Raw genomic sequence first — 14,918 nt, 5'->3', positions numbered from 1 at the left:
GTAAGTGACAACTCTCTTAAGAACGCTAAAAATGTACCTTCTATTTGTCCTGTGTAGAAAACTGTCCTTACCTTAAAATTCCTAACATGGAAGGTGATTAAAATTCCTATAAAATTGTCATATCTTTGAATTTAGAAGCAGAGCAGATTTTTCATCAATAATTAAGACCTCCAAAGCATTTACGCCAGGCGTGAAAGGAGCTGCAATCCTCCTTATTCAAATAAACTTGGTAAACCCATTAACCAAATGTTTTTACATTTTTCCCCTCCTCTCATGCTTCTAGAATATCAAACGATCACACACTTCTCTTACTTAGATGAGAAAGGTATCAGTAATCTTAGCAAACACTTTAATTAACCAAATATAAGAGAGCATTCAGACAGGAATTACAGTGTACGTTTCTGCATATCAAGGGAAGCTATTTCCCATTGTGTGATTACTACCGAGTATTAAAAGTTGCTGGGTATCAATAGTCAATAAATGACAGACTGTCACACAAACCCAAAATGATTCTGAAGGGGAAACACAGCCTCCAAAACGTTAGTTGGATCAGCCTGAGTACTCCACTATCGTGCCATGCTGAAAACCGCACAATTTGAAAGCAAGGCAGCTTTTCAGAATGTACCAACATCACAAATCGAAGACAGCTCGAAAGATGAAACACTTGGCAGTCCTGGATCCCGAGCAAACAGGCACTGCCTCTTCAAGCATCTCCCACTCAGACAAGATTCCAAGAGCTGCTCAAACACTTTCAGCCAATCAAAAATAAAATAAAATAAATTCAGTTACAAGACGACAATCCGAGGCTGTGTGATTTCCATAGCCACAACACTAAAGACAAATATAATTATATTGATTTTTGTAGCTGGAGTTCCATAAAGTGTTGAACTTGTTCTCAAGTGAGTGACGGCCACAACTGGCCAGCCCTATTTGATTACTAATAAGAGAGCTGTCCCTTCTGTCAGATACCGAACATTCTCCACTAAGCAAACAGCTATTCCAGCTAGTTAAACATTAGCATTGCTCTCCACTGGTGGTGCATATTTCTTTAGGCTTAACTCATAGAGTTTTCCGGGTTTAATTTTTCAGACACTGGACAGCAAAGTTCACGATCAAAAGATAACTTTGTAATGAAAGCTGCTGAAACTCAACCCCTATTCAAAACAGTCTAAACCTGCCTCACAAAAGCGGTGTCCTATGTACACGCCTAACATTTATTCGATTTGGGTACCAATTGCAAAATCCGCAGTCAATCATACCCTGGGCCTTCTGCTGTTCCCCATTGTTGGGAAGAAAGCAACCCTCGTCCCCTCCAGGTCACCGAAAGCCAGCGATTTGGGTTTGTGCTCGAAGAGGAGGGTGGGAGGAAGTGTTTTTGTTGTTTCCACTAAAGCAATGCCAAGCGCACATTAGCACTATTAGGACTAATGATTAGTATCTTAAAAGGATGCAACATTGCCCAAGGAGTAGGATAGATAGCCAGCTGAGGGGCAGCAAATGTAAAGAATGCATACAGCTAATCTAGTCATGGAAATTAATGCTGGAAAACGTAACCAGCATGTGTAATTAGTTTCAATTATAACAACTTTGGTTTGTTAGTTACATATTTGCTACTTGACATAAAACGACAGCCGCAATTGGAAAAAAATTAGGAGACATTTTGCAACTAATTGAGAGCAGATTAAATTCATTCTAACACTGGGCAACAATTACAACACGCACACCACCCAAGCCTCAACTTCAGCTATCATCCGAGATAAAAATAATGCAAAAATGAAATACTTGTTAACAAATTAGCAAAAAGCATTTTATGACATATCTCTGGGTTTAAAGCCAGAAACTCTCTAGGCATAAAGTGCTCCTCACAGTGAGAGCAGTGGCAGATGAAACCGCTTCCCTTGACAACTCGCAAGCAATTACCGAATCCCCACAGAGCGAGCCACCAGGTTTCCAAGTCAACCCACCTGTGCACGGTAACACACGCGGACAAGAAATGGTGCGACGCGCAAGAGGGGCTCCACACCAGACTCGGAAATATGGAGCAGCCGGAAACCGAGCAAAGCAAAGGGTTTGGTTGCTGCTGCAGTTTTGTTTGGAGAAATAAAGAAGTCATCCTTACCTGTCAATGATTACAGGGTCTGAGGGCGTTTCATTTCTGTTGCCACAACTTTTCTTGTCACAGCACCGGCTGTGGAGGAATTGTGAACAGTGGTTTTAATATGCATTGTGTCCTTTTGTGCCTGACTGGTCATTTTTTTTTTTTTTTGGAAGTTTGACACGAAAGAGGCTGGAGTCAAGAAAACACGGTCTCCTACCCCAGCACTTGGGCAGACAGAGACCCAGGGAGCTCATGGGCTCTGCGGCTAAACTTCCGATGCAAGTTTCTACCGGAAGGAGCAAAGTTGAACACATCTCTCACCCTAGGAGGGTAACCCAGCTACTATATAAATCCTGATGCTAAAATATGGAAAACATGTTGTCGGTGTTTGTCTTTGCAGTGAACTGAGGAGAAGGGGAGGCAGGAGGCTTGGGAATAACTTTTCACAGCTCCGGCTTTTGTTTACCTCTAATTGTCAAGCTGTTATTTCTGGAAAAGATGCGAGATGCCACCTTCCACCAATATTTCTTTTGGGCATTTATTAATTATAACCACAAAAGCATGCATCAATCCATCAGAAACTTCTATTGTTCCTTCTTTAAGCCCACCTTAACTCCGTTATTGAAACTTTAATTAAAGCAGAAATGAAACAAAAATGTTATGCTTCTTGCATTTTAAAAAAGCATACTTGTATAATGGTTACATGTCTAAATTAGCTAAATTAACACCATATGGTAGGCAAAGTATATAAAGCCTTTTAAAGCTGACAGCTAAAGTGATTAAAGAAAGTCTACAGTCTTCCACTCAGAGCTTAAATCACATCTGTGCGCTTTCTATGTTAATTGCAGTACATGCAGAAGTGGATAATAAAGAAATTCCACTTTATTGGTTGTAATTTATATTTATTACCTGATATGAGAAAAAGTCAGCTTTTGTATATTAGTGCTGTAACAATATGTCTGCTCAGAAATGGCATTTAGGCAACAGGCCCCGTAGCCAGGCAGAGGATGCCCCTCAGAGTCCGCGGCCTGCTACTGTAGCCTGGAAGCCCGAGAAGCAAGTCCTTGCTCCTTGAAACAGCATTTCACAGGCCGCACATACAAAGTCAATGATGCATTTTTATTTGCCATGTAGGGGTGAAACTCTTGTGGTAGTTAGAAAAAAACAGGTGGGAAATTGCTCTTCTGACAGATCTCGAGTAAGGCGCACACAGTCTAACAGCGATCTGAGCGATGCCTGGCTGCTCTGGGGAAGAGGTTAACTGACAGAATCGCGATCCAATTCTCACATGCACGAGCTCTATAATAAGCACAAAAGAGTTTCCTTTTTATCAACAGCAGACAATTGTATATCTCCGGATGCGAGGGCTGGAGAAGGAAGTAGTAAAACCATTCCGAGCGCGGCTGACTCCTCCCGCATCGGGGACAGAGGCACCACGCAGGACCTGTTTTCGGTTTTTGACTACACCGCAGCGACAGGGCCAACATATTAATCCGCTCTGCTGAGCAGCCGGTCGCGCTGGGCGTCCTCACGGGGGGAGATGAGACCGGGCCCCTCGGTGGCCGGGCGCAGACTGGGGCCGATCACATTTCAATCGATGCCCTACCCGAGGTCGGGCGGGGTGGTGGCGCCTGGACGCAGCGTCCTTTGTAGACGCAGCTGGCGCCGAGGCCGCCCGCGCCCCCGCTGCCCGCGCCCGCCGCTCACCTGCACATTATCTCGTGGGTCAGCAGCACGCGACACATCTCTGGGTTCTTGTCCTGGCCCTCGTACACGATGGCCTGCGCGGGGGAGGGGGGACAAGCAGAGGCGGGGGTTACACGGCGTCCGCGGCTTTGGCGCCCGGTCGCCCCGGGTGCTGCGGGCCTGGCAGGCGGCAGGTGCACGGCGGGCAAGGGGAGGCGCCAGGGCCCAGCCAGGCCACCCTCCCGGCAGAGTCACCCCGGAGCGGGGCTGGGCCAAGGCCGCCTCCCGTTGCGGGCGCCCGCCGGGCCTGCGTGGGGGGCGTTGGGGTCGGGAGGGCGCCAGCCGCGCCGGGTCTGGGGCTGGGAGGAGGCGGGGGGAGGGGACAGGGAGGCCCGGGCCGGGGCGCGGGAAGCGAAGGGGCTCGGGGCACCCGGGCCCCCTCGGCGGCCCGCGCCGGGCCGCGTCCGTGGGCCATTGTCTGCCCGGAGTTCCAGTCTGCCTGCTGGAAGCCGCCGCCGGCCAGAAGGCGCCGCGACCGCAGAAGCGGGGAGGAGCCGCCGGAGCAGCGGTGTGCTCGAGCCGAGGCCCGCGCGCCCCGGCCGCTCCCGGCCTCCCGAAGCCAGGTGCCCAGGGTGGGCCGCCCGCCCCGGCGCCGCGCGAGCCCGCCGGCCGCCCCGCGAGGCCCTCGGCGGCCGGGCTCCAAACGCGGCCCGCGGCCCGGGGCGCTGCAGCCGCACGTGGCCGCGCCGGGCGCCCGCAGGAGCGCTCAGGGCCCCGGGGCGCCGGGCCCGCGCGGCCACGTGCTCCCCGCCGGATGATATTTGGAAAGAAAGTGCTAATGGCCAATCTGGTGTTTATTTTGAAACTGCTAACAATGATTTTTCTCGGGTAAAAAGGCAGTGTCTGCGCACACGCTCGGGTGGGTTTTGAGCAGAGGCTCCGCCAGATGGTGCGAAGCCCTAGGTGCGCTCACGACCGCGCTCGGCCCGGCTCCGCCGCCGCCCGGAACCCGAGCCGGGGGCCTGGGGGCCGCCCGCTCCGCCGCCAGCGCCAGCCCCACCGCCGGCCTCGCCGAAAAAGAAAAAGAAAGGGGGGGGTCACTGGGGGAGGGGCCGGGGGCGGGGAGCCACTAGTTCCCGGCAGAAAATTCCACGGAAGGGGGAGGGGAGTCCTCCTCTCCAGTCCCCTCCCCCCACCGAAAATTATCTGGAAATTACTTCCAATCTCCTCAGGCACTTCTAACACTTTCCTCCACTTCCAGGCGGACAAAGCCCTTTCTCGAGAAAGCCCGAGGCAGCCCTCTGGGAACAGGGGAGGGTCCCAGCGAGCCCCTCTCTCCCAGACTCCCTCCGGATCTGCTCGGAACCACAGAAGTGATGGGTGTCACCGCAGGCCAACGGGCCGCCTGGGGCTGCAGGGCGCCTGGCCGAGGCGGGCCCCAGCACTTCTCAGAGCTCGGCTTGTCCTCCGATGGATCCCCCGTATTTATATTTGATTTATTTTTTATTTTGTAGCACAAACAGAAATCCATAAACTGTCGGTTCAGCGCCATTGACTCTTTGATCAGTTACTGGGCTATTTCTTTCCTCCCCCCCCCACCTCTCCGTCAGTGAGAGGAGATTAAATGCCTTTATTTTCAGCCCTGTTTATGTAGCAAAGGTACGAGGCTAAACGGACAATAAGAGTACACTTAAAACGAAGCCTCCTGCTGTAAGCAACAGAGAAACTTAGCACTGCCTACATCAACCTCTTAATTAGACCACTGTGGTTTCTGACAACATTTAGCCCTATATACAAAGGAAATAAAAGCACCCTGTCAAGGAGCAGCCCTAGTTCCAGAGGCTTCTCTGGATCCAAGTGGAATAATTACCGAAGGGCACACTGCCTCGGTCTTTGTCAGAAACAGGGTAGTTTACCTGTAAGATCTGTTTTACTCTAAAAGAAAACCACACTGTTTTACGTGGCAGACATTAAAATCCAACCCGCTTGTTGCCTAAGTAAGGACTAACTTTTTAAAGGGGAAGTAAAACCCAAAAACCAATTACTGAGCAGAGAGTGGGAAGCGAGCGCACTGGGCTGCAGAAAACACCGGGGAGTTCTTTTTCACTTGGCTCCCAGTTCTTAAAGTTAGCACCCAAAATGAAGGGGCTACTTTCATTTCTAAGCCTGAAGCCCACCTTGGAAGTATATATTAAATCAATCTGTTCCCAGCGAGTTTACTATGCACATTGAACTTTCTCCTCCCCCAACACTATTTTAAGAAAATGGAGGGGGGGGGGGTCTTTACAAGGACTACACAACAACATACCACCCAGCACAAAACCAGCCAGAGACTGCACAACATCAAAAAGCAATGAAGCGCTTTTTCTGCAGTTAATCACATTCCTGATAGCCAATAGTTATCATCGGAAAAGTTGACGAAGACAGGTTAAATAATTTAATAAGGAACTGCTTGTAATTATGTTATTTACAAGGTATGACAGAGGGTGGAAGAGGGAGCAGAAGCAGCTCCCAGAGCAGTGGACGGGTGTGGGTGACCTCTGGAGCTGGGAGTTTGAATTATGGAGAGGGGAGGCTGAGAGGTGAAGACGCACTAGCGGAGAACAAGGTGACTTTTCACCCCAACACATTTCACTTTTAAATCCAAATCAACGTCTCGCGTTACTAGACCATCACACTGGAAAGGAGAAAAAAATGAACTAATCAAGTCCAACTCAATGGGCTTTAGAAAGGAGTTAGTTGCCTTTGTTAGAGGGGAAAAAAATCAATGAAATGATCCCAAGCAGAGAGAGAAACATTTAAAAAATATACAATAGGAGAAGCATCCTGAAATTTTCTGTCAAATATTAATTACCATAACTAATTAAGACAGAATTTTATCCCAATCACATGCCATCTGATGAAACCATAGATGTCCTGTTCTAACGACAACATAAACCATTTTACCAATCGCATCATTTATTCCAATAAATATGGAATTCTCATTAGTATGTCAAGGAAACTAGATGGAAAACAACTCCACCGGATCCATCTGTCACGACCCTCCTCTCAACCCCAGGACAAGCCCGCCGAGCAGCGCAAACTAGTGCAAAGGCGTAAACTTTCTCACCTGTTTGGTCATTGAATCTATGAGGCGAACATACAGATCCTGCTCCGTTCTGACTCCTGCAAAAAACAGGGACAAATTCTCATCAGGATTTTGGCGAGGGCACCTGAGGCCCAGGAAGTCGGTAACTCAGAACTGCTGCCGGCGGTGATGCAGCAAAACTCAGTCACGCCGTTTAAAAGGCAAGAAGACAACCCCAATCACTTCTCCTTCTCTTGCTTTCTTTCCTTAATTAAGAACCTCGAGATGCTCAAGGTTTGCACTGAAAGGTGTAACAAATTTGCCCGACTGAGAGCAGGCCTGGTGGCCACACCGGTGGGCCCATGTGGTCATTTATTTTTAGAAAACAGAAAGCACCAAATGAGTGAGAGTTTGAACTCTTTCTAATGCCTCTCGAGGATTTTTTTAAAAACTCGTGCACAGGAAGTAAGTTATGCTCGGCTTATGGAGCTACCCCCATCTCAATAATTAACATTAATTTGCAAAATTGAAAAAAGTCACTTTAAAGTGATGCCCTGCTGAAGCCCATATCGATCCCCTTTTCACTTTCTGCTTCAAGCCTCACCGGTTAATCATGTGAAGTGCCATCGACTTATTGATCGTTTGTGTTTTGTTTTCCTTCTATGCCATGAGAAGATTTCGTGTTTACATCCATGTCATTTTAATCTCAAAATCTTTATGTCCTTTAGCCGTCTCGGGAAGGGAGAGCGAGCCCGGGCTGGGGCGGGCAGGCGGCGGGCGGCCACTTACCGTTGCTGTACAGTAACTGGAGTTTATAGTGGATGCCGTTGTTGGTTTTCTCGTTGTTGGGCTCCTGAAAGTAACGATAAATAATTGCATTTAGTGGGATCGGCGTCCGGCGCGGCCACCGCGCTCGGTGCCCCTCCGCGACCGAGGCCCTGGGGCCTCACACATGGCAGGACTCCTAGCTCGCAGCGGCGCGGTGATGTCACTTTCCTGCTGGCAGCCCAGCGTCCTCCTCGCCCCGAGCGAGTCCGGGGGCGCGGAGAAGTTGCGCAGCCCTCGCCGGGCCCGGGCGGCCGCACGTGGCGGCGGCGGGGGCGCCTCGCGGAGCGGTCCCCGCCGCCGAGGGGGGCACTCGGGGCCACCGCGCGCGGGCACCGCCTGCCTCCCACTTCCAGAAAGACGGAGGGTGTGATTGCAGGTTTGCACTTACTTTCTCTTTCTCCACAAAGTCCACAAAAGCGGTCCTTTCGATCTCCACCGGCTGCCCCTGCCTGTCGTAGAGCGCCAGCACGAAGTGGAAGAAATTGGACTTCCGGAGGTTGGAAGGCGGCTGCTTCTCGAAGTGCGCCCGCGCCAGCCCCACGCCGCTGCGGGAGGAAACAGACAGCGGCCCGGTGAGGCGCGCGGCGCCGGCCGGCTGCGGGGACCCGGCCGGGCCGGGGCCGGGGCGCGCGGGGGCGGCCGGTACGTACCTCTGGGCGGCCGTGTTGGCGTCCACCACCCCCGCCGTGTGCATCCACGAGCGCACCGGGTTCATGCCGCTGCCCAGCGGCTCCTCCTTCATGGTCGTCCCCCCGCGCGGAATATTCTCCTGGATCCCAAACATGAACCCTGCTGGCGGCGGCCGCGGCTCCCGGCCGAAAGCGCTTCCGCGAGCAGCGGCGCTCGGGGCTCGGCGGCAGGCGGCTGCCCTGGCCGCGCTCGCCCTGCTCGGCGCCTGCGGTCCGGCCGGCCGCCGGCTTCAGCCCGTCCCGGGCAGGCGCGACATGCACCAGCGGCCGGGCGCTCCGGGCGGCCGGGGGCGCGGGAGCGGCGGCCCCGGCGGCGGCGGCGGCGGCGGCGGCGGCGCTTCGGAGGAGCGGGACGCGGCGGCCGCGGAGGCGGTGGTTGTTGTTGTTGTTTGCGCGCTCAACGTGGTGTCATCCTAGCCGGGCGGCGTCCGCGGCTGCAGGACACTGCGGGATCGCCCGCTTCTGGCGCGGCCCGCCTGCTCCAAAGACAAATAAACGGGGCAGTGAGTGCCGCGGCGCAGTCCCGGGCGCAGGCGGGGCGCGGCGGGGCCTGGAGCGGCGCGCGCAGCGGACGGAGGCGCACAAAACTCAGCCCTCTCTCCCCGAGGAATGGACCCTTTCCCGGGAGCCAAAACTCGAAGCCCCCGGGAGCGGCGCTGTCAGAGGGTGACGTCGGGGGGCGGCGCCTGCGCCATATATGGGAGCGGCCGCCCCTCGCCGCGCCCCTCGCCGCCGCCGCCGCCGCCGCGCTCGCTGACTGACTGCCTGACGGCGCCGCGAGCCGGCCCGAGCCCCGCGAGCCCCGCGAGCCCCGCCGCCGCCGAGCGCCACCGCGCGCCGCCGCCGCCGCCCCCAGCCGCGCTCCGCGGCTCCCCGCGCCCACCCGCAGCCCAGGAAGTTTCCCCTCGCCCGAATCAATCTTCAAGTGAAACACGCAGCCACTGCACCATTGCTGCCCGGCCCCCCGAGCACCTCCTCCCCCAATCAGCCCCCCAGTCGAAACACTGCAGGGAGGAGGGGTAAAATGCCGAGCGAGGCGCCCCGACTTGCCCGAGCGCGGGCACAAAACGCGAAGGGCCTCGGCTCGCCCTGGGGCCGCCCGAAGGGAAAAGTGGGAAGAAGCAGGCAGGCCGCAGGGAGGGGGCTGCAGGGGCAGGCGACCGACCGGGGATGGGGCGGGGGGCGGGCGGGGGGGAGGGCAGGGCTCCCTCGCCAAGGCGGGGCGCGCAGCCCAGCCTGGTTTCCAAACAGACCTAAGGCGGCTGGGGGGCCAGTCTGCCCCCGTCTGGGCCTCGCCGGGCGCCGGTGCTTTCTGCCCTGGCGGAGGCTGCTGAGTGCCGGGCTGAGGACCCACGTCGGAGGCGGGCTCTGCCAGATGCTCTGTCTTTCCCGGTGGCCACGGGAGCCCCCGTCCCCCGGCCTGGGCTTAAACGCGGCGAGTGACAAAGAAGGCTCCGGGCTCTCCGGACCGACAGGAAGCGTGCCCGGCCTCTCCGGCGACCCGGAGCCGGGTGTCCGGCTGCGCGCCCTGCGCGGTAGCTAGACCTCCCCCGCGCCGGCTTCTCTAAAAGCCGAGCGGACGCCTCGGGCGCCGGGGTCCTGCCCTCAGGGCCGCCGGGCCCGGGTGAGCGCGCGGCGCGCAGCTTCCCGACCTGGTTTCGAGGAATCGGGAGGGCAGCGGGGCACGGGCAACGCGTGGGCCCGGCGGCCGAGCTCCTGCCGCGGGGACTCCGCACCCAGGCGCACTGCCCGCCCCGAGGACGTCTGCACGACACGGAGCAGAGACCCAGGGGACGACCAGGAGCTGTCCCGGCACTTCCCGGCCGAGAGAAATCAGGCCCTTTCGATTAAAACAAAACCAAAGCAGGTTTCAGGGTTGCAAGTGTGTCGCAGGGCACCCTTTCCCTGCACGCTATGGGGTGGGACTCCCTTTTCCCATGAATTGGCAGTGTTTGTACGTTAATATTTTAATTAATCGGGAAAAAGCGAAGTCCGATTTACGTTATCTGGGGACCCCCACGCCTCTTGGAAGGGGTGAGAAGAAAAAAAAAAGGTGTGTTGGAAAGCAATCTATTTTGCTGGTGTTGGGGGTTAATGACTATTGCCAAAGATAAGTGAATTATCAAAGCTGTTGCGCCAGTCCCATCTCAAAATCCATTACGGTGCCGGCCGTCTAATTAAATACGTAAGTATAATAAAATCATATTTTATGACTATTTGAGGGTAATGAGATTAGTCTTTAGAAGCGATCGCCACATATTAAAGATGCCACTGTCTATAGAATGTTAATAACCTTAAATCAAAGTGTATGGAAACTATTCACGATAAATTAAAAGAAAATTTCTGTATTCCTAATAAGCCCAGAGCTTTCCACCCACCTCAGACTGAGTGGGGAAAGGAACACTTTCTTCGTGGAGGGACGACGCAAAATAAAGTTGGCCATAGGTGTAGGGTGGGGTTGAGAAATTGCTTTGTCTCTGCGTGTTTAGCTGCTGCGGGGGCTCACGCAGGGCGAGCGGCCAGGCAAGCGTTATTGTCAGAATATGCAAAGTGCCTTTTCGGGAAAGATGAAGTTGGAAATAGGAAACAATGCTTCCTTTGTAGCACACTTCCTAAAATGCCCAGCCCGCCTTGGAGGTGCCCCTTCCTTGCACTAACGAAAGTATCATGCTTAAAATCATTTACAGTATCTTTAATTCAGATTACACGCGCCAAGGCGATTTAAATCTGATTACCAAATTAGAAGGTTTAAAAACAAATCCTTCTAAATCTGATACTGTTGACTAAAGAGGGGAAAGAAGTTCTATAAGCCCATCACATAAGGTAACGATCCTGCCCCAGAAAGAAAAGGGGTTTTAAACCTTTTTGACAACAAATGCAGCTGCCCCACTATTTTGGACGATATTAAGCGAAAATGAATGCAAATCTGTGTTCAGCAGCCATCTGGCCCGAAATGGGGGAATCAGCTGCTCTCACAACAGGCTCGGAGGCTGAATCCATTTCAGCTCATTTTCTAGATCATCTGGTCCCGCACCCAAAGCGTGGAAAATACGGTCTTTATCATTCACCAACTTTATCTTTTTTGTCACTCCACTTCTGGCTCCGAGCTGTGGGCACAAGGACTGCCCGACTGGGCTGGGTCTCCACCGGGGCCTGCTGGGGAGCAGCCTGGAAGGGCAGCCCCTCATCCCCCCACCTCACCCTACCCTAGATTTTCGCTTTAAAGAAGGGGGAGCAGCAGCAGAGAGGAGCGATGGACAGAGCACCCAGGCTGGGGAGGAGGAGGGGGACTGCAGGGCAATTCCCAGAAGCCCTGAGAGATGCTGGAGAACGGCCCCATAACGGCCTCCTCCCTCTGGAGTCCGGCTCCTGCCTCTCTCCCTTTCTGGGGAACTAGGGACGCTAAGCGCCCAGGAAGGGGAACCACGGGGTGGGGAGTGGAGAGGACGGGTGGGGAGGCGGAGAGACAGGCTGACACTTTGGAAGTTAGGCAGGCCCGGCAGTTCGTCCAGCCTCCGCTCACATAGCGCTCCCAGGGGCCAGACAGACGCCCAGGGGCCGGTCCGGGCGGGGCCTGACCTTCGTTGGGAACCCCGCGGGCCGCGATGGCAGCGGCGACCGCTCAGGGCCCCGCGCTCAACGCGATTTGCACGGGTGGCCCTTGCGCCGCCGCCGCCTCTCGGCCGCCGCCTCCTCCTCCTCGGAGGGTGGGAAGTATTCCTTTTGTGTGGATTTACGGGGAGAGGCTTCAATGAGCCCCCTCACATTTGCATTTAAATAGCGGCATCAAGCGCTTCGCGTGCCACACACCAGTGGGCTCCCAGATGTCACGCCGGAGTCAGTCAGATGGCCAGTGCCCAGCTGTCCTCCCCACGTCGTGGCGGAGCAGGCAGTGACCTTAAAGAGACAGCGCCCGCCGCCCCTGGAGCCCTGTTCGTGGAGCGGGGAGCGGCATGCGGAGCGCAGGGCAGAGGCGGCACTTGGCCGCTGACCCGCAGCATTACCCGAGGCCCAGCCAGGCGGTACGACCGACCAGGCAGCGACCGCACCCAGGCCCAGCCCAGCTTCCCTGCGGGCCCTGCAGCGCCCAGTGCCCCGGCCCTCGCGCGCGCCAAGCCCCTCCGCCCGCGGCCGCTACCCACTCCGGGAGGGCGAGGGGCCGCTCTGCGAGCGCCGGGCGGAACCGTCCTCCTTGTACCTCCCCAGTCCTGGGGCCTCCACTGCTGCGGGACGCAAGGCCTGGAGAGCGGCGGCGGCTGGTGCCAGTCTCAGAGTCATCCCGAAACTTGGACCAAGTTAGAGTCCCAGGGAGTGAGGCCAGCCGCGGAGCCCGCACCGCCCGACGTTCAGGGTGCTTTGTGAACGCGCCACCTCACTCGCGGCCCACTCCGGGGAGCCAGCCGACCTCCCTACCAGCCTTCCAAAGAGTAATAAACTGTATTTCCGGCGTTGAGAAGCCCGGGCAGGGTGTTCCTGGAAGCCAGCCGAGCCCCCTGAAGGATCCAGGGGCGCGAGGGTGCGTCCGGGCGCCGTGCCCTCGAAGGGCTTGTGGTCTCAGGCCCAAGGCTGCCCGCGGTACTACTCGGCCCTCAAGAAAGGGTGAGAAGCCAGTGCGCCCAAGGCTCGCAGTTCGCGCTCCCGCCGCCAGTGCCGAATTGCAGGCACGGCCCGCCCCCACGTCCTCCCCGCCTGGGGGTCACGCTCAGCCTGCACCGGCTACCCGGCCTCCAGCCCTCCTCCCGCTCCTGCTTAGGACCCGGCCCTGAGCACTGGCACCGGCCCAAGAAAGAACCCAAAATTGGGAGAGCCAGATAGACCTTGGGCCCCGGCGGGAAGAAGGCCACGGGGCCGGGAGGGCCAGAGAATAGGGAAATCCTGGGAAGACACACCTAGAAAGTCCCGCGAACTGCGGGACAGAGTGGAACCGTCACGCACGGGCAAACCCTGGCCACCGCAAGTCACTGTCTTGCGGCCCCTGAGAGCGTCCAGGGCTCAGACTTGCGCTGCAGGGTCACGCTCGCCCCGGGGCTGCGAGAGGCCGGGGAGGCAAGGGCTCTGGTCTCGGGCCACCCCAACCTATTAAACTGCACGCAAAGGGGGCCAGGCCAGGTTCGGGTGGGTTTTCCAGGGCCAGAGAGCGTGCCTTCACCATCTCCGGGCAGAGGCGGAAGCCACGGTGCCCTCAGGAGTCACGTGGAGAACTGAATCCGAGCCAGGCCGTGCATCCCACCTGCCCTCGGAGGCAAGGAACTGGGCACCTCGCCCAGGACACACGGGCGCCCCAACGGGCTCCTCTCGCCTCTGCTAGAAGGGGTGGGGGAGGCCTGGCTGGAGTCACAGGTGAAAGGTGAACACTGAAGGGTGTCAGACCCCGATTCTCTGCATCGCCCTCCACCCCACCCCACCCCAAACCCGTCATCCTGTAAGGTTAAGGTTGGCGAAGCCCGACCCCTGAGTACCGAAAAAGGCTCAATTCTCCAAGCTGAAACATGCAGGCGCCTCCTGTCTAAGCCGCCAAGTTTGACAAACAGCGCCTCCTGGGGTGGGGAGAGCAGTGTCGCGCGCAGCCCGGAGCCAAGCCGCAGAGGCTTCCACCTACCCTAGGGCAGGTGGCTGCCGAGGCTCCCTGCCCGGCCTACCAGCTGCGCGCCGCGACTCCTACGCGGCCTGCGCGGCCTGCGCACCCAGGCCTCGCTGACCCCCCGACCCCAGAAGCGCGCAGAAACACCCACCCAGCGCCCGGTCCTGACTGCCGCCCACATGTGTCTGCAAAATCCAGGCCGAGCCCGGCACCCGCAACAAGGCCAGGGCATTGAGCGCCGCGCCCACGCCCTTGCTGGCGAGAAGCCTGCGCTCCAAGTGCCCGGCCCCGCGGGGGCCAAGCGGTCGCGACCCGGAATTCTCTCGACCCTGGAAAACCCAGGGCTCTCCTAGCTGGGCAGAAAACGCCGGGGCGCACCTCGGTTCCTGCTGCCTGCGAAATTAGAAAGGAAACAGTTAATTACTGTCTCCTTGTCCTGACTTCTCTCTGGTTCATTTGGTCACTCTGGCTGACCCCACCATTCTGAATCTGCCCTGGGGGCTCTTCAGCCACAGCGACAATCCCAAATCAAACCCTGGCATCCCTCGAGCTGGGCTTCTCCCAACGCACCTTGCTTGCAACCTTAAAGACTGCCTCTCCGCCAAAAGCTTGAGAGGAGCACCTGAGCTGGGAAAGACAGCTGGTGCTTGGCGGGGTCCCTCGGACCCGAAAAGGCGCAGCGGTTTCACAATGAGCTGGAGTTCCGGAGCTGCGTTCAGCGGCGCCCTAAGGCAGTCGGGCACACGCACCGGAGTCAGCGCCTGGGACGCGGATTACGCGCCCACCCGCCCCTGCCAGTTTACAAAGCAAACTTTCCCCTGAGTACTTTCTAGATCGAAGGGTGCACAGAGTGCGCCAATCAACACCTAAACAGACCCAAACCGGAGAAACACGGATCGATCAGATAATTTCAAATATTATAATTGGCTTTAATTAAACACACTGCGTTCTAATTAACTCTGAAATTTT

The 14,918-nt window shown here is 56.4% G+C and overlaps 1 protein-coding gene across 10 annotated transcripts in view; it reads right to left on the bottom strand.

The window, feature by feature from the left end:
• EBF3 (EBF transcription factor 3) overlaps positions 1-8,463 on the bottom strand; it is a gene marked incomplete at both ends in the record, with an annotated part of 114,760 nt that extends 106,297 nt beyond the window's left edge. For all 10 annotated transcript variants that reach the window (XM_080822381.1, XM_080822382.1, XM_080822386.1 and 7 more), the window contains 6 exons: positions 2,120-2,188; positions 3,806-3,879; positions 6,894-6,949; positions 7,641-7,704; positions 8,068-8,224; positions 8,330-8,463. In XM_080822381.1, the coding sequence (XP_080678507.1) occupies positions 2,120-2,188; positions 3,806-3,879; positions 6,894-6,949; positions 7,641-7,704; positions 8,068-8,224; positions 8,330-8,463 (554 nt within the window). The remainder of the gene's footprint in view (positions 1-2,119; positions 2,189-3,805; positions 3,880-6,893; positions 6,950-7,640; positions 7,705-8,067; positions 8,225-8,329) is intronic.
• Between the last annotated feature and the right edge of the window lie 6,455 nt (positions 8,464-14,918).

The sequence above is a fragment of the Martes martes genome (assembly GCF_963455335.1).
Source record: "Martes martes genome assembly, chromosome: 14".
Classification (NCBI taxonomy): Eukaryota; Metazoa; Chordata; class Mammalia; order Carnivora; family Mustelidae; genus Martes; species Martes martes.
Note: the sequence above shows the minus strand (reverse complement) of the source record. Positions and strands in the feature narration are given on the sequence as shown.